The sequence below is a fragment of the Lupinus angustifolius genome, chromosome LG13 (genome assembly GCF_001865875.1).
Source record: "Lupinus angustifolius cultivar Tanjil chromosome LG13, LupAngTanjil_v1.0, whole genome shotgun sequence".
Lineage (NCBI taxonomy): Eukaryota > Viridiplantae > Streptophyta > Magnoliopsida > Fabales > Fabaceae > Lupinus > Lupinus angustifolius.
The window spans coordinates 15708278-15727906 of NC_032021.1; the positions used below are offsets into that span (position 1 = coordinate 15708278).

The following is a 19629-nucleotide window of genomic DNA, read 5'->3' on the forward strand; positions in this document are numbered from 1 at the left end:
TATATATATATATATATAGATATATAAGGAAAAAAAGTCATTTATAGTAAGTCAACTTAATTTGTTTTCTCAATTTGGTTTTGTAATTTTCTTAATTTTCTTCTCACTTAATTTCCTCAACTTTGGTTACACTTTTACGTTAGTCATTCCGCAATAGAGTTTTTTGACCTCACCAACAAATGTCTTATATGTCTGCTAATTTCTATTGTATCCTCAAAATAACATTATTATTGTATCCTCAAAATAACATTCTTTTGATGTTACAATAGTAAACTAATGGCCACGTAAGATGTCCGATAATGACATCAAAAAACTCAGAGTGTAATTAAAGTTGAGAGACATAAATGAGAAAAAAAATAATGAACCCAAATGTGAAAATTATTTTATTTGAAGCACCAAAAAGTGTTTATCTTAGTAGTTTTTATGAGCAAGAATTTTTTAATAAAAGAACAGGAGGAATCTCCAATCTCAACTTAGATATTTCTCTTATTTAGGAAGCAAAAGAATTTCCACCGAATTAACCTCTGAAATTTATTTAAAAATGAAAAATTAGAATGACTTTGATAGAGTATGTTTCTTGAAATCTGGCTTGCATTACATAGTCTTTGAAGAGTGCTTATTTCAAGAAAAGGAAAGGAGACATTTTGTAAACACTATTCTCCGTCTTTTATGGAGAGATAATACTATAAGTCAAAACTACTAAAAATAGGAAAAGGGAGAGGGTGGGAAAAAATGTAATCCATGTCCAATACAACAAAGAAAATGATAGTTGTAAATAATACAAAGTTTAATTATGCAATTCAAAGATTTTTTGTCACCATTATTACTATTGGAAAATGTTTCATAAAAAATAAAGTAATGATATGATAATATGTTTTTGGTACTACTAAGGGTGTCTCTCACCCTATGGGTGAGAAACTAATTCATTTCAGGGTGTGTGACCGCCCCTCCCAATAAGTGTCACTTAACCTTTTGATTATCTAAAGATTCTACTAGGATCTTACATTACTAGACCAACGTCTTAGCTTGTTGGTAATATATGATATTATGTTCTTTTTTGTTTCTTTTATGAGTTTTAAAATATGTGTATATAAAAAGATAACGATAAAATGTGCGATCATACTAGCACTAATGCACCGGATCCCATCAGAACTCTGTAGTTAAGCGTGCTTGGACGAGAATAGTACTAGGATGGGTGACCTCCTAGGTGTAGAGGAGGATGATAGGGAGGAGCAGATAGTGAACTTTTTGGTTAGTAACTCAATTACCAATTCAAATGCTTCATCAACTAATTTGTTAAATTTGGAAAATAGTCTGCATACTGCTGGAAAAATATGGAGGTTGGGTAAGAGGATGGGAATGTCTTATGGTGGCTCTGAGGAGGCTTTGATTGCGAAATTTGCAGAATTTGAGGAAAGGGATAGGCTTGGTTTTGCTCAGACCAACCAAGGGGATGTTGAAGGTAATCCATGATTTGTTTATCTCTAAATGTTAGGGGACTACGGAGCATTTTGAAAAAGAGAGGGGTTAAGGGTATTATCATGAAGAATGTTATTGACTTTGTTAGGATTCAAGAAACTAAGCTGGAGGTTTGTGATGATTCTCTTTGTTTTGGATTATAGGGTAATAGTAATTGTGCTTGGGATTTCAATCCTTCTTCAGGAAGATCTGGGGGGATTTTAAGTCTATGGGATAACAATAAATTTCAAAAAATTAACACTTTAAGAGATGTTGGATTATTGGATGTGTACAAAATTTGGTTATCTTTACAAGTTACTTGTTGTATTATAAATATTTACTCTCCTTGCCTTTTTACTCTAAAAAATGTAGGAAGAGTTAATTTGCTTGAAAAGAGCTGTCGGAAATGGTCTTTGGTGTTGTTTTGGAAATTTTAATGATGTTAGAAGTGCTTCAGAAAGAAAGTGTGATGCAAGTTTGTTTTGTAAAAGAGAAGCCAATCTTTTAATGATTGGATTGGAGATATGAAGTTTATTGATCTTCCTTTAATAGGAAGAAGTTTCACTTGATATCATCCAGGTAATGGTTCTATGAGCAGGCTTGATCGTTTTCTCATTTCTCCTGAATGGATAACGGTGTGGCCTGATTCTTCTCAATAGGCTCTTGCTAGAGAATTTTCGGATCATTGTCCTGTTGTTTTGAGATATAAAAAGTATGAGAGAGGACCTAGTCCTTTTAGATTCAATAATTGTTGTCTGCAACCTCATAGTTTTGAGAATTTGGTTCTAACTAATTGGGAGAATTCGACTGTCATGGGATGCAAAGCTTTTATAATCAAAGAGAAACTGAAGATTCTAAAAGAGGCTATCAAATCTTGGAACAGGGAGACTTTTGGTTGTCTTAACACAAAGTTGGGTGATTTAGCTAGAGACATCCAAGCTCTTGATATTATTGGCGAGTCTACCTCTCTAGATGCAAACCAAGTTGCCGAGAAGAAAATGTTGATTGCGAATTGGTGGAGAACAACAATCTGGAAGGATAGCATTTTGAGGCAAGAATTCTTGGAACAAGTGGTTAAAAAAGGGGATGTTAATACTAGCTTTTTTCATGCTTGTATTAATAATAGAAGAAGGAGAAATCAGATTTTGGGGGTATGGATAGATGGAGTTTGGTGTGAAGAGAAAAAGCTCATTATGACCGGTGTGTCCAACTACTTCAAGAATTTGTTTACTCATGTGCCTTCGCCAAAACCTACTCTTGCTGGTGTTGAATTTCGTAGGTTATATGATTCTCAAAGGGCAACGCTGGATGTAATTTTTTCGGAGGAGGAAATCAGATTGGCAGTATGGAGTTGTGCTGGTGATAAAAGTCATGGTCCTGACGATTTCAACTTCAAATTCTTTCAGGCTTTTTGAGAAACTATCAAGTTGGATATTTTCCTTTTTGTACGGGAATTTAAGCTTTCTGGAAAGCTTTGTACGAGTCTAAATGCTTCATTCATAGCATTGATCCCTAAGAATAATTGTCCTACTAAGATCTAGGACTTCAGACCCATTTCTTTAATTGGCTCCTTGTACAAGATTTTGGCAGGAAGATTGAAAGGGGTTATTGGTTCTATTATTAGTTCTTCTCAATCAGCTTTCATCCAAGACAGGAATATTCTGGATGCAACTGTGGTGGTCAATGAAATAATTCACTCAGCTAAAAAGAATAAAGATAGGTGTCTTTTACTGAAGGTGGACTTTGAGAAAGCCTATAACTCTGTTGACTGGAGCTTTCTCGATTACATGTTGTCTAGGTTTGGTTTTTCTGATAAGTGGAGGAAACTGATAAATGCTTGTCTATGCTCTACCTCTATGTCTGTGCTTATCAATGGTACCCCTTCAAAACAATTTTTTGTGTCGAAAGGTATTAGACAAGGGGATCATATGGCTCCCTTCCTTTTTATTATGGTGGCAGAAGGATTTGTTGGCTTAGTTCGAAATGTTAAAAGGATAGGGTTGTTTGAAGGGTACAAAATCGGTAGTCAAGGGGTAGAAGTGTGTGACCTCCAATTTGCAGATAACACAATCCTGGTGTGCAAGCCCACTGTTCCAAATCTTTGGTGCATCAAATCTATTCTAAAATTCTTTAAATTAGCTTCGGGTTTAAAAGTGAATTATCAAAAGAGCTCATTCTTTGGTGTTGAGGTGCCTGATTCTTTCATTGCAGATGTGACTTGTTTCTTAGCTTGAAAAATTGCTAATCCAAGAAGGCTTGAAACTTGGCAAAATGCTATTGATGTGGTTACTAAAAGACTTACTTCTTGGAAGTGTAAACATAATTCATTTGGAGGGTGGTTGATTCTTCTTAATTTAGTTCTTTCAAACATTCCTACTTACTTACTGTCTTTGTATAAGGCTCCGAAAAAGGTTTTATCAAAGCTTACGAATTTGCGAATGAGATTTCTTTGGGGAAACAAGATAGGTAGTAAAGGTATTGCTTGGGTCTCGTGGTTGGAGGTTTGTAAACCTAAGTCTCTTGGTGGCTTGGGGGTTAGAGACTTAGTTCGGTTCAATGAAGCTTTACTTGGGAAATGGAGGTGGTGTAGAATTCAGGATAAGGAGGCGTTGTGGGTTAAGGTGATTAACTCTAAGTATGGGCATGATCTATCTTTCTCCTGTACGGCCAATGCTTCTAGATGGTGAAAATATTTGTGTGAAGTTGGTTCTAACAATGATCTTATGGGTGATTGGTTTGATGATAACATTTGGATGGTACTTGGTGATGGGTCTCAAACTCGATTCTAGTAAGACATTTGGGTGGGGAATCATAAGTTGAAGAAGTCTTCCCCAGATTATTCGCTTTAGCTTTGAATAAAAGGGCAACGTTGCGGAGTGTGGTGGTTGGATTAATGATGTGTGGGCTTGGGAGGTGATTTGGCATAGGGAGTTGTTTGATAGAGAGAAGCCTATGGTTAGAAACTTGTATGATTTGATTCACAATCATGCTTGCCAGAGGGATGTCGTAGATAGTTGGAAATGGAGTTTGGATGAATCTGGGAGCTATGTTGTCAAATCTACGTATCTCATCCAAGTGGATCAAACTCCCTCACCTTTAGGTAATTCTTCGAAAAATTGTTGGATTAATTGTGTCCCCTAAAAAATTTGTTGTTTTGTTTGGAAGTTAATTAGACAAAGACTACCTTCAAAGGTAGAATTATTCAAAAGGAAGGTTATTCAGAGGATTGATGATATTAATTATGTTATTTGTAAGAATTATGTGGAATCTATTGAGCATTTTTTTCTCTTTTATGACTTTGCCTCTAATGTGTGGAAAAAAGTCTATTCATGGTTACAAGTCTCTACTCAATCACCTACTTCAATTGGTTAGTCTTTAGTTTTGCATGATATGATTAGGCCGAATGCAAAAGGAGCAAATTTATGGAGGATATTATGGTTTACTGTGGTTTGGTCTATATGGATTATGACGAATGACCTGATATTCTCTGAAAAGGCTATTAGTTATGTGCATATTATAGATTTGATCCAAGCTAGGTCTTGGTCTTGGTTCCTATCCAAAGTTGCTCAAACTTCTTTGGTCTTTGCTAATTAGTGTAATGATCCAAAAACTTGTATTATCTTAGCTTCGAATAAGATCAATTCCTGGTATTTCCCCTGTATTGGGTTAGCACCCCTTGTGCTGTTTTTAATACAATTTGCTTATCAATAAATAAAAAAGATAATGTTAAATGAGTGACCTACACCCAAAAAAGAGTGAACAAAAGGTATTGATATTAATAAGTATATACAATTTTAAATATGGTGTTTAAATTAGGGGTGTTCGAGGTAAGTTTAGATTGGTTTGGTTTGGTTGATTTCCATTAAGAAATTCGATCTCATCCAATTCAAGATCTATATGATGTTGCAGTCCTATTTGATTCGATTTTTTTATTAAAAATAACAAGTCCAATACACTTTCGAAGTATCAAGTTCACTTAAGAAAAATATATATATTTAAAAATAATAAGTTTAGTACATTTTCAAATTGCCAAATTCACAAAAGAACTAATAAGTCTACTAAGTGTGATACACACATAAATATTTAATTGAATATTAATAATATTCATTTGAACCAAATTAAATTGACAACAAAAATAAAAACAACATGAAAGCATCACTAGTAACACACCAAGATAATTTTAACTAAAGTGTTAACTATTAAATAATAACACTTTTAATTAAGTAAATTTTATGTTATCAATTGAAATGTTAATTAGATTCATAAATGAAATAATCTTCATTTTTGTATATAAGTAATTAGTATGAGTTTGGTTTGGTTTCTGAAATTGGAATCAAAGATTGATCCCGATGAATCAATTTTCCAAAACCAATTCAACACGATCCAAACAATTTCATTTTTTTGCGGTTCTGATTTTTTACTAATTTTTGGTTTCTTATTTGGATTAGTCTAGATCTAAACATCTTTAGTTCAAATATTGTAACCATCATTGTATGACTTTTGTGATTTTTTTAGTTAACATATGAGTTTTTGGATAATTATTATAAAAATAAAATAATTTTAATAAATTATTAGTATTTATTTAATGGCAATATAAAAAAGCTTATATAAAAGTGATTAATAATCAATGTATAATAACTAAGAATTGTTATTAATAATTAACTTATTTATTTATATATATAGGTGCGGATTTGCCAACTTCACTAAAACCATATTTTAGAAGGAGCAGATTAATATTTTGCATCAAGATTTATGAAAAAATATATATTATTCTTGTTGTGTTGAAATAGTTTTAAATAATGAGATATTTTGGTGATTTGATTTTACTCAAAAAATCCCAAACCCTCATACTAGACTTATCGATTCCTCTCCCAGACTTATCTTTCCTTTATTCTTAGCAGAGTTACTAACCAACCATACCTCTTGTCGCACAATTGTTTTGTCGCATTTCCTTCCACCCGAGACCGCCATGTCGGCAGCCCATCCTTGAGTCACAATGCTCATTCAATCATACACATTGTCGTGTTGACAATCCTTCCTGTCATGAAGTTGTTTCGCCACAAAGCCTATTGTTCAGTTGTAACACCTCAACCTTGACATGACACCCATATGAGCTCATGAATCTACTTAGCATGCCACCATTCAAGCTTAAATACTCCTTGTGATATTTTATCCCCCCTAAAGGGAGACTCTCATGACTCGAACTGACTTATAGCCATAAATTCTATGTAGTCGCTATAGTATCTTAGTGATATTGACTCAATGAAATCAATAACTATAAGTCTCTAACTCTTTGCGGTCACGAGTTTAAGTCGTGGGAGGCTCCTTTTAGGGGGAATAAAGTACTATGTGAGGTATTTAAGCTTGAAGGGTGACACACTTAATAAATTCATGGGCCCTAATGAAATATACGTCAAGGTTAGGGTGTTACAACATTCCTTAAGGCCAATCATTATGCATGTCACCCACTCAGTTGTTTCATCCATTCGCCAACTTTTCTGAATGAATGACATGCTTGGCTCGGTGGAACATCTTATTTACTAAAAAGGCCAAGTGTCATGAGGGTAGGGACAATTGATTGGGCTTCGTGAGTGACTGATGGGCTTTCGACTCGAACGATGGTGTGACGAGAGGTCTGCTCAACTGAGTAATAAGTGTGCTAAGAATAAAGGAAAGATAAGTTGGGTACTAGACAAGAAATGATAAGTCTGGTACGAGGAGAAAGGTTTTGGGGTAAGAATTTTTTTGGATAAATTCAAAATATCCTCATTATTAAGGGTATAAATAGGTCAGATCAGATTTTGCCTTAAACAGAACGAACCTTATCGCATATAGAAGTGTGAGCTTAACATGTTTAAAAAAAATTAAAGTCTATGTCTTTTGGTTTATACGTATGGTAAGGTATGATATGTTAACCTATTTAAATGTGTTTTATACTATAATATCTTGAAATAAGCTAACATACCTACATTTAAATAGACTAATATACTCACTTTTAACTAGATTCGTCTAATTCTAATAATTAAATTATATTTTTGTATATATTTTCATATGAAAATTACATAAATCCTAATATTAAATAGTAGAATATAAATATTATTATATAATATAATTAAATCTGGTTGGTATATTAAGCTCAATAGGCATTTTGATGACCAAAAACAGAACTTGTTAAACTAGATATTTTTTTTAAAAGTATGTGTCTGACCCATGTTTACTTAAAAAGTATGTGTCTGTACAGAAAATTTGGTGCAGGTTAACATCTCCATACATATAACAAATTAAATTGATCATAACACCTGTTTACCCTATAGTATACTCTTCGGTTATTTAAATGTTTTTGAATTCACGGGTGGACCAGTAAAAGAAAGAATGGTCTGAAATTTTTGGTATGTGCATGTAATTTCTGTGCAGTGATAACTTATATTATAACCCAGAAAAAAGACATATATATTAATAGTGTATAAGTTTTATATAGTATCATTATATCATTTATTATGATATTTAATCATTATCGATTCTTTAAAAAAATATTATTGTGTAGATATTTCAGTCGATAAACAAAACTGAGAAAACATTAAAAGGTCAAACTTACATAGAGAACTTGTACTCAACTTTGTGTTGGTTTCTCTATTTAACCCCAAATTGCAACCCCATCTATCCCCTTCTCTCCTCTCTATACTTCTCTCTCTCTCTCTCTCTCTCTCTCTCTACTTTTGCTTAGCTTTATAACTTAACAAACACATTTCCTTTTTCACACCCAACCCATCTCTCTCATTTCAACTCAAATCCCATCAAATTGACTCATAATTCATTGATCAATCCACCCTACCACCCAAAACACCATCTTTCTTTAATTTTACTAATATAATTCACAACTATTTTTTTAGCCTAAAGTTTCTCATAAAAAATAATAAATAACATTCATACTCAACTTGATTCCATTAGACCCCTCTAAACTACCTTCATTCATTTTTTCTCCTTGGATCTACTTTAAAACTTTTCCTTAATGGAAAATCATTTCTTTCTCAATCCTCAAATGTGGCAATCATCATCATCATCAAATGCTATAGATGTTCAAGCAATTATGAATAATTGTCCATCAACCCAAGATTGCTTTTACAAATGGGATAAGTCAAATGATCAAAATCTTCAATTTGATTCAGCACTTAGTTCAATGGTGTCTTCTCCTGCAGCTTCAAATTCCAACATGTCAAGTGATAATTTTGTCATTAGAGAACTCATAGGGAAACTAGGAAACATTGGTGCTAGTGCTTACAATGATGAGATCTCACCTCATTCTCAATCTCACCCTTTTGCTGCTACATCTTATGCCAACAACAATAATAACAATACTAATAATAATAACAGCACTAACACTTCATGTTATAGCACCCCTTTGAGTTCTCCTCCTAAGATGAACAACAACAACAACATCAACAATAATAATAACCACTTGGTGAAACCAATGATGGGGTTGAATTCTTCAACTGTGGCTGAGTTTTTAGCTGATCCTGGCTTTGCTGAGAGGGCTGCAAAGTTTTCTTGCTTTGGAAGTAGAAGTTTCAATGATAGGACAACACAATTGGGGTTGAAGAACAATGATGAATTGGCTCAAAGATCTAGTCTTTTGATGGAAAATGGGAAACTTTCTAGAGTTTCAAGCACCCCATCACTCAAAGTTCTTGGAATTGGATCTCAAATGGGTATTCAAGATAATAAGAATTCTTCAATGGAAGTTGCCACTTCTCAAGAGGAATCTACAATCTCTGAACAAACTATGAATGGGGACAATGGATTCATCAAACCTTGCTCTTATGTCAATTCCAGGAAAAGAAAGGGTTCTTCCAAAGGAAAAGCCAAAGAAAGTTCAACACTTATCAATCATGCCATGGTAAGGAATCTTTTTACTATCCAATTTGTCTTATTTATACAACAACGATCAAGTCTTTATCTTTGAAATCGGATAAATGAATCAAATGACCTCATAATGCTCTACTATTAATCATGTTCATCTTAAAGATTTATGATTAATGAAAATCAAAATAGGGGCACTATAAGGTTGTTATTTTTGTTTCTTTGACATATTATTTAAATGTGTGTATATAAGAAATAAATATATTTTAACCATATTCAAAACTTGATGTTGAAATAACGAGACTATTTCCTAAATTCCAAAGGGTCTTTCACTTCATGGTGGTGAAGCTAGTGAAGACTCAAATGTGAAACGTTACAAAGCAAATAATGGAAATGAAAATGGAACTTTGAAGGAAGAGAAAGAATCCAAAGAGGGTGCTAGTATTGGAGTTGATGAGAAACAGAACAAGAGTAACTCAAAACCTCCTGAACCACCAAAGGATTATATTCATGTTAGAGCAAGAAGAGGTCAAGCTACCGATAGCCATAGTCTTGCAGAACGAGTAAGAATTGTCGTCTTTCTTTCATATTTTGTTTACTATGAATGCAACAAAGATCTGTTGTCTTAAATTTTGTCTCGTGTTTTGATTGGCACGGGACGAGATTTGCGACAACAGATATGACACGAGGAGAAAACAAATGTGTAAATAGCCTTTCATTTTGACATTGTATATACTTATGATTTAATATAGGTAAGGAGGGAGAAAATCAGTGAAAGGATGAAGCTTCTCCAAGATCTTGTACCAGGTTGCAATAAGGTATGTTAATTCATGAGCAAAATCAGAATTTGTGTGCATAATTTTGTACCATTACTAATTTGAGCAATGAATTGATTATTTCATTGTAGGTCACTGGAAAAGCACTTATGCTAGATGAAATTATAAACTATGTTCAATCATTACAACGCCAAGTTGAGGTAAAACATTATGAGCCAATAAGCATATCAAAATTATGATCATAATTGTTAAGATTTCTTGCTCAATAATTATGCTTTTTTTCTTTGTTGGCAGTTCCTTTCTATGAAATTGGCTACTGTTAACACCAGGCTGGATTTTAATATTGAGAGTCTAATCTCAAAAGATGTAAGTTTTCAGTGCTCTAGACAATGGGTTTACCTTTGTTTTCTTCATATTTTGATACTTATGGATTTTCGGGTGTACCAATTTGATCACCGAGAAAATAAAAATACAAACTAGTATCAAAGATCATGAATGTGATATAAAATAATCCTTGGTAGGGGTCATTAAAAGGGCTATAAAAAACCGTTTTGACCTCATTTGATAATTTTGTGACCATTTTCGGGTTTTCAAAATAGCCCTTTACTCTAAAAAAAAATCTTGCTTTTCCCTTATTTTTGGCTTTTTTGATGATTTCAGGTATATCAATCAAATGATTCTTTCCCACTAGATTCCTCAGCAGAAAGCTTTTATGGGCAACAACAGCCACAAAACTCAGCAATCTACAATAACATTCCTAATGGAACATTGTCCCATAGTTCAGTGGACCCATTAGATACTACTACTCTGTGCCAAAACATTGCTATGCATTTACCTTCCCTTAATGGATTTAGTGAAGGTGCCTCTCAGGTAATTAATTTCCTTTAATCTTTCTTCTAAAAAAAGTGAATTAATAAAGAAAAAATTGTAAGAAACTTTTATACGATTGATCGATGCATAGTATTAAACTAGTGAAAAAAAATCATTTTTTCTGCAGTTTCATGCACTTTTTTCTAACATTTTCTTATTCAATGATTCTCAGTGTCCAATAGCATTCTCTGAGGAAGACCTTCAAACTATTGTTCAAATGGGTTTTGGCCAAACTTCAAATAGGAAATCACCACAATCCCAGAGTTTTAATGGTACTAAACTAAAGCAATAGAAAATGATTATAATTTGGAAGTTACATTATTACATATGTTAATGAAATATCATTTTCATTTGGCCTAACAAAATTGATATTTATACTAAGCTTTTTTTTTTTCAATGCAGGCTCAAATCAAATACATCTATGAAAACTAAGCTATGTTCAACATTTACTATGCCTAAATTTGAAGAGTTAAGGATGATAAAAATATTCGACCCGTCACAACAAAAAATTATGCCTAGGAAGAGTGTTGTACACAACAAAAGATTCTATGAATTATTAAGCTAAGCCATTATTATCAATCACTAGGTCTAATAGAAGCATTTCTTGTCTTTATCTTAGCCATTTTTCATATTTTAATTTGTAATTTTCTGAGGCAGTTTCTTTCAATTCTTTTTGTGTACTACAAATTCACTGTATGTAAAATCTTTAGAACAGATTCTGTATTCTCTTGGTGACAAATTCTTATTATTATGTCACCATTTGTAAGATATAGTGCTAATTAAAGAAAGAGTTTTCTAATAGCTATCATTATCTTTACTCACTTTGTCTTATTATTAATGTATTGTATGTTTTATATAATAATTCATACATCACATCAATCCACTAAGAATTTTGGTGGGTCTTGATTTAAATTTCATTAAAAGGTCATGTCAATTAACCTATGCTATGATTCTCATTTATATGTTGCTAACCAGCTATATTAGTGGGTCCTCTTTTTTTTTTATCTTAAATTGTAGTGCTAATATCATTGATTATGACATTTGGTTCACTTGAGGCACTTTCAAGCATTTTCTTGATTATAATATCTATATAATGTCAGTATAAAAATTTATACATAATTAATACATTATTTATTATTTATTTTACATTACTTTTTGTGAAGAATAAATAATAATAAAATGTGAATGATAAATAATACAGTTATAGTATATAAAATCGAATATTGTTGGTGGATATATTCTCTCTTTTTTCTTTCCTTTAATTTTCTTAAGATTAACCAAAAGCAGAAGCTTCTATGCCTTGTTTTACTGAATGACATAGAAAAAAATACAAGAGAAAAGCACCAGAAGTTATAGTTAGGTGGTAGAAGTTAGAAGTTAGAACCACCCCTTTCAACGAAAACACAATAAATTTTTAACATATATTTATGCATCAAAAGAATATATTTTTTAGTGGTGAAATTCTGACTAGGTCCAATGAATGAATCATTGAACTTTACCATTCATTCCTCTTTTATTATTACTTGTCTGACAATAAGCTTCAATGCAATGATAAAGTTATTTGATTTGTAACCTAAGTTTATTTATTTAAATTCTAATAATAGTTTTTTTTTTGCTTATAATGATATATATATATATATATATATATATATATACCCTCTTCAAATTCAACTAGTTGTGTATTCTATTATTAATTTCATGAATAAGAAAAGGGTTTTAGTGGAATTCAGGTAAAAAGATACATTAGAGATATATTAGACTAATCTTTTGAAGAGAGGTTGTTAGCAAAAATCCAATTTATGGGTTTTAATAAAAGATTTAGGGGTTCAAGTCTTTACCATTTTAAAATTGCTAGGTCTATTATTGGTTTGCAGAATAGTTTGATTTATTTATTTGAATTAGAAAGATGCTTTGAATGTGGCGCTGTAATACATTAAGGAAAAAACATTTAATGCTGTATCCAGAAGTTGCCTATAATAATAAATATATTACCCTGAATTTTTTAGTATTGTATGATATGAAGTATTTTTTTCAAAAAGGATAAACAAATGCTAATGGAAAGTGTTAATCTGACAATGTTGTCTCACAAACTATAAATACTCAATCATATTAAAAAGTACTTCAATTATTTTTATCAGTTGATAATTTCTCCAAGAAAAAACAAAAAAATGCCCCCAAATAAACTTGTACAACATACCAACAAGGTATTAGTCTAGTAGTATAAGGCTCCCCTAAATTCTTAGAATAACTAAAATGTCAAATATTCAATTCTTGTGAACGACATTTATTGGAAATGACAATCACATTTCAAAAATGAATGATACAAAATGTTATAATCCAGTTCAATTTAGTTAATGTTTTTTTGGATAGGAAATGAACTGACACGATGATTTGGTTGAACATTTGGTCGTTTTTTAAAATCATGCAGCACTTCCAAAAATATAAAATTTTATCTCATTGTAACTTGCTTTCATCACTTATTTATTTTGAATCTTGTTTCCTTTTTCCAAAAAATTACTCCTTCCAACAATAGCCAATTGCACCTCAACTCCTCTCATAGTCCCTAACATTGCCACCATCAAAAATTGTGTCACCATATCCACCACCCCATCCATTCCTATTGTAGACAAAAGAGGTTGTATTTGTTGAAATGGAAGCCATAAATAAAAGAAAAGAAACTTGTAGACATGGCGGCATAATGGTACAAGTTGAGGGTGGTGAAGGGTTGCTAGTGGTGGTTACCGACATAGTGGGAATCCAACTCCTTTCCAGTGTTGGATATAATGTATGCCAAAGAACCAATTTGTCATGTTTATAATAATAAAGTTATATGTATTATTATGTTTATATGATATTCATTGTTTGTCAAAATAATTAATATGAAAGGTCATTGATTAAAATTAGAGACTTATTATTATAATATAAATTATAATAATGAGAAATAAATCTTTTATAATTTTAATCTAAATTGTTATTGATCATGACATTAATTGAGCTTAAGACACTATTAATCCAGATAGATCAATATTTGTGTAATGATCTTTATTAGATAAAGATTAATAGATCTCATTTATTAAAATTACACATATAAATGATGCATATAGAGATATGGTCATTGAATTGACTCAAAGAAGATTCCTAATGGTTAATATATTATCTTTGAATTGTCAATAGGATATTCTTATGAGAAAATATATATATATATATATATTTTGCTTATACTTGAGATTATCATAGTAATTAACAAGTTATTTATTATATTTTGATATCGGACACCTAATGTCTTATGATATTAGTTGAATGATTATTGAGTATAATTAAATCCTTGTAGAATTAGTGATTAATCAAGAAAAAATTTATCAACTCATGGTAATGAGTTTGAGCTCTATACAAATAAAAACACTGGCCAAGGGGAATTGAATGAATGGACAAATGAATTTCTTAAGTCATTCACTACGAGTTAACTTATTAGATTTGACAATTATATCATATTCTAGAGTTAACATAGAGTTGTAAAGATGGAAGGAAATATTATATTATTCTTCTAATGGTTCTAAAGTAAAAAATATTACTTCATTTCTATCTGGTCGTTAAGGAGTGTTGCTAGATGTCAACCTTGATTAGTAAATTAACTCTAACGAGTTAATTTACTATCGGTTTAGTACCGAACCTACTGGGTCACACACTAACGAATGTTCTGATTTTTGTTGGACGAGAAAATATCTAAATTAAATAGTTTAATTTTGTATATTTACTTTTAAGTGGAATATTATTGTATTTTTTGCTAGCAAAAAAAATACAAATAATATTATTCAATCATCTTTAATATAATTAACTGAGACTTAATTGTAATATTTCAAAATTTTAAAACTGATAGTCAGTTTTGAAAACCATAAACCAAAATTTATGCTAAATTAATAGGTTGTTAATTGGCATTAAATGGGTTGTTAATTAGCACTAAATTAGTTATTAATTGACACTAAATGGATTGAAGGGGTTTTGGTTTTATATATTACTAGTATGTACATGCACTTCGTGTCTGCCAGCGAATATTGTGTGATACTACATATTCAATTTTTATATATTATATATTTTTTTGTTTATGATAATGTTTAATTTAAGGTGAGATATGTGGTTAATTAATGTATTGGTGGTAGTTGCTTAGGATTTTATAGTTTTTTGTAAAAATTAAATAATGTTAAGGGCAATATAGGAAATGAAAATTACACCATGATGTAAGTTATTTCAAGTTTTGACTTTATATATAGTATAGATAAAACAAAACTCACTTAACACAATGAGAGAAAAAAGAAACATAGGCAATATACAAAGAATCATATTTTTTCTTTCAATCCTTTATTTTGGTTTTGTTTGAAATATTATAATTTTATTTGAGTTGAATTTTTGTTCCACGGATCAAGTGTTGATACAACAAGGATTGGTCTCGATGTGGATACGCGTGTAGGACCTTCATACTTTTGAAGGAGAATTTTTCGAAAGTCATCGCAGTCTCCTGAGGTATTTTTACAAACATTTTTGTCTACTTATTATAGTGTATGCATATTTTAACACAAATAGATGAATTATTTTTCGTTGTGCATGTTATGAACACGCTTAATAAACCTTCAATAAGGATAAATAGATTATAATTTATTTTATTAAAAAATAAGTTAAAATCAGGAGTTGGATTTTTATTTTGAGTGAGGATCCACTTATTCCAAGAGTAAGTTTTTTAAACTTACTTTTCATCTTAGCCATCAATTTTAGGGATATCTAATTGTTTAGATATACTCACTAATTCAAACTATTAGATTTCCTTAGAATTAATGACTAGGATGAGGAGTAAGTGAATCCCTCCTCTTTTATTTTTATCACATATCACAATCCCAACATGGTGACGAATTCTTGAGTAATAGAGAGAATACAAGTTCATATGGTGAGGGAAGGAACAACAATGATAGTGGCTGACGAGGCCGAGATGGTGATACAATTATGGTGGCGAGGATGATTGTGATGGTGGTAGTGGGGGAGTTGTAATAGTGCATATAACCCTAATGGTTCGAGTGGTGATGTTAGTAACAATGAGGATAGTAGCTAAAATAATGATAATTGTTATCGAATTGGTGTTGGTAGTGGATATTATAGCATTGTTTTGGTGGTCAAGATTGCATTGATGGTCAATGTGGTGTTGGGGTTATGGAGTGCAATTAGTGTTGAATCTTGATCTAAACTTTAGGGAGAACAACAATATTTAATTAAAATTTATAACTAAAATTAATTGAGTAACAAAAAATATAAATAAACATATATGCTTGATTAGATATAAAATTTTCAGCTATTTCTTTTTCAATATAAATCATTATGTTTTGTGTAAGAAATTCATCTTCTATCTTACTACTTAATTTTGTTTGGTTATCTTCATTGCTAAAAATAATATTTTATGTAGTAGTTGAACCACAATAGTTAAGATAAGATGAATGACTTGATAACGCAAAATATGAGTAACTTCATATGGTTGTGAATTTTTCAAACTTGAATGAATAACGACTCTAAGAACAAAATTTTGAAATTGAAATCTCATATTAATCTTCTCTTGCTCATTGAAATTAAGAGGAAAGAATTTTTGGACAAAAAATATATGTATTATCAAAGTTAAATTACTTATAAGCATCCTTAGAGTATATATTATCAATACATACATGATCTTTTTCATTAAGCGTAAAATCATTACAAACTCAAATGAAGTTATATTATTATAAGCAATATCAATATCTACACGTGTAAGAGAACTTTCATCATGTATAATTTTTATAAGGACCACACAAGTTACAGTGTATTTATTTATCAAACTATAAATTAAAGAAAGAGAAAATGATGTATACACTGACAGTGTAAGAGTGTTTTACACTGATATTGCATCATCCACCGTTCATTCTTCATCATCATTGACTATTCATAAAAAAGTAATCAAAATAAGAGGTGAATGATGCACTGACTGTGTAATAATTAAAGAAATATATGAGCTTCAACTAATATCTTCATAAAGATATCATTTGGGTATATGTAAAGGAAGTATATCTCTTGTTCCAAAAAAGTATGTCACCCTATGTGTCACTTTTTTAATTTAAAAGTTTAATAATTAAGTAATTTTCTGACCAAACACAGCATGTGTCACATGAAGTAATACACTTTTTGGAACAACAAATGTATTTCAGTTGATAAAAAGCTAAAAAAAGAAGATAGTTTAATAAAAAAAATTAAAAATTCCAAGGGGATAGTTGCCCCCACCTATCCCTTAAAAGCCCTGCCACTGAGTGCAATGGCTAGGGCTATGACACTAGTTGTGGAGATTGTTAAAGTAGTTGCGTATGTAACGGTGGTGGTTGTCGGTAGTGGTTCAATTGTGGTGATCATGATGATGGTAACAATGATAATATCAGTAATGATAGTACTCACAATGGCACGAGTTATCAGAGGCAAATTGTAGTCCCAAACACTTTTCTAACAATGCCTTGAAGATCACGCAACATGAACATGAACCAGCCTTGGAAGCAAAACTAGTGGCTCGACCCATAACCTGGCTCGTGGCTTGGCACAAACCATATGCACCAACTTGGCCAACCTCACACGATCAGATTCAACATCATATACACCAAACTTGGCCAACCTCACTCGGTTAGATTTAGCATCGTGACTCATGCGCCTCAGTGAGCTCAGGCATCATGACTCATATGGCGCATCACAACATCTCGGTCAAATTGGCTTGATAGGCAGGACTTGGCATACCAGAATGTCCCGGTCAGATTGGACTGCTCTGGCATGACGCATCAGAGCACCTCGGTCAGATTGGCTCATCAGAGTATCTATGTCAGATTGGCCTGACCTAGTGCATTAGAGACAGACCTTGGCGCACCAACTCGAACATATTTAGCGCATAAATACATGGGTCATATTAGGTAGTTAGTTGAGTTGGTTAGATCATGATTTGGTTAAGTTTTATCTTATAGGGGATTACTTATTTCTCAAGCTAAGTCATCTTTGCATTTTGTATATAATGAGATTAAGGTTCATTTGGAAATTAAGACATGAAGTTTATTAACTCACAAAATCACATTACTAGTTGTGATAATTTAAGTGTTGGTGGTGGATAATATATTTAAAAACAAAAAAATATCATCCATTTTTTTTAATTGAGGTAAAACTGTTCAGAGAATGTGTTAAAAAGCAATTCAATTCTTCTTTTCTCCCTAAGAAGTTTTGTTTTTAAAATAACCTTTTCTTTAATTAAAAATCCGACAACTATAAACCATTCAGGACGGTGGAATGAATTAATTTTCCACTTTTTGTTTATTTTAAAAACTGATCAAATATTAAAAAATATATTTCTACAGTATCATATTTAAAGATAATTTATTTATATTATTTTATAAACCTGTCTAAACGAGCCAACGGTGTGAACACTATAAAAGACACAAACAATCAATTTATTAAAAATGAATAGATCGTACGTATGAATCTGCAAAATACATTATTGTATATTAAAATAATGTGGGTTTTTGTATATTTAAAATTTTATTCATCATTTTCTATTTGCTTAGTCAACTACACTGCTATTTTATTCTTCATTTGAGTATTTTAAATATTTAATGGTATGCCAATAGTAATGGTAACTGATGACCAACGTAACATAACTTTTATAAGGGACCTATGGAGTAGAACGGTTAGCATGAACTATTTTTTTAGAAATGATCCTAACAAGTATTATTCTTATGAATCAAATATTTTATATTCGACCTAGTACGATACTTAAATATTCAACAAAATTTTACATTATTATACTAACGTCTCGTTCAGTCGTTCATTTATAACCTTTGTTAACTACCAAAATTTATTACTATTTTCATGGAGTCACTCTATTTATCTATTTGGAATGGAATACACACAAATTTTTTTACGTATATTGAAATGTGAAAATGTAAATGTAAATGATAAAACAGCCTCATAATTCCCTTAATCAAAGTCAATTTAAGTCAAAACTATGATTTGCCTCTCCTTTCTATTTTTAGATTTCATTTTCTGGTTTTTCTGTTTTCTGTTTTTCTGTTTTTCCTCTTTAGGAAAGTCTGTTAGTTTTAGTGCCAATTAGTTAGAGTAGTGGTTGGCTTTGCTTTAGCTATAAATTCATCTGTATTTCTTCTGGTTCATTCGATCAATAATAGAGAATTCAAGAGGTTTTTTTTCATTCATCTTGCCTTCTTTTCTTTGCTCTCTTTGGTCTTGTGTATTAATGATGAAGATCATTGCCTTCATCTTCATTCACTGTGTTTGATGCTTATTTCTCCTTCATGGATGCCATCAATTTAAGATGGTATCAGAGCTTTAGAAAGTAAAGCTCTGCTGCGCAATCCCTCTTCTTCTTTGTATGCATTTTTCTTCAATATTTCTTTGCCTCTGTCTTTTCCTTCTTCTTCCTATCAAATTTCTTCAAGTCTTCTTGCCATGACCACCAATCCTATGAATGATCCTTCTAGCCCCTTTTATATGCATCCCAATGAAAACCCAGGGATAATGTTGGTTTCAGTTCCTTTAACTGGAAAGAATTACCACAACTGGTCAAAAGCCATGTCAATGGCTTTGAAAACCAAAAACAAACTGCAGTTTATTGATG

The 19629-nt window shown here is 31.4% G+C and overlaps 2 protein-coding genes across 2 annotated transcripts; both read left to right on the forward strand.

The window, feature by feature from the left end:
• On the forward strand, nucleotides 1192-4145 carry LOC109363636. The gene is made up of 5 exons (XM_019609890.1): nucleotides 1192-1462; nucleotides 1568-1623; nucleotides 2118-2817; nucleotides 3049-3533; nucleotides 3858-4145. The coding sequence occupies exons 1-5, from the start codon at nucleotides 1192-1194 to the stop codon at nucleotides 4143-4145; spliced, it is 1800 nt and encodes a 599-aa protein (XP_019465435.1).
• On the forward strand, nucleotides 8310-11766 carry LOC109363301 (transcription factor bHLH78-like). Its single transcript, XM_019609518.1, has 10 exons — nucleotides 8310-8740; nucleotides 8818-9352; nucleotides 9639-9878; nucleotides 10068-10133; nucleotides 10223-10291; nucleotides 10386-10457; nucleotides 10752-10961; nucleotides 11134-11233; nucleotides 11364-11406; nucleotides 11481-11766. The coding sequence occupies exons 2-9, from the start codon at nucleotides 8876-8878 to the stop codon at nucleotides 11384-11386; spliced, it is 1257 nt and encodes a 418-aa protein (XP_019465063.1). The 5' UTR covers nucleotides 8310-8740; nucleotides 8818-8875; the 3' UTR covers nucleotides 11387-11406; nucleotides 11481-11766.

Excerpts from the sequence above, each read along its gene's own strand:
- LOC109363636 (XM_019609890.1), top strand. The coding sequence starts at position 1,192 with ATGGGTGACCTCCTAGGTGTAGAGGAGGATGATAGGGAGGAGCAGATA. Across the intron at positions 1,624-2,117 it reads TCTTTGTTTTGGATTATAGG|GCTCTTGCTAGAGAATTTTC; the intron begins GTAATAGTAATT and ends TCTTCTCAATAG. Across the intron at positions 2,818-3,048 it reads GGCAGTATGGAGTTGTGCTG|GAAGATTGAAAGGGGTTATT; the intron begins GTGATAAAAGTC and ends AGATTTTGGCAG.
- LOC109363301 (XM_019609518.1), top strand. The coding sequence starts at position 8,876 with ATGAACAACAACAACAACATCAACAATAATAATAACCACTTGGTGAAA. Across the intron at positions 9,879-10,067 it reads GCCATAGTCTTGCAGAACGA|GTAAGGAGGGAGAAAATCAG; the intron begins GTAAGAATTGTC and ends GATTTAATATAG. Across the intron at positions 10,962-11,133 it reads TTAGTGAAGGTGCCTCTCAG|TGTCCAATAGCATTCTCTGA; the intron begins GTAATTAATTTC and ends AATGATTCTCAG.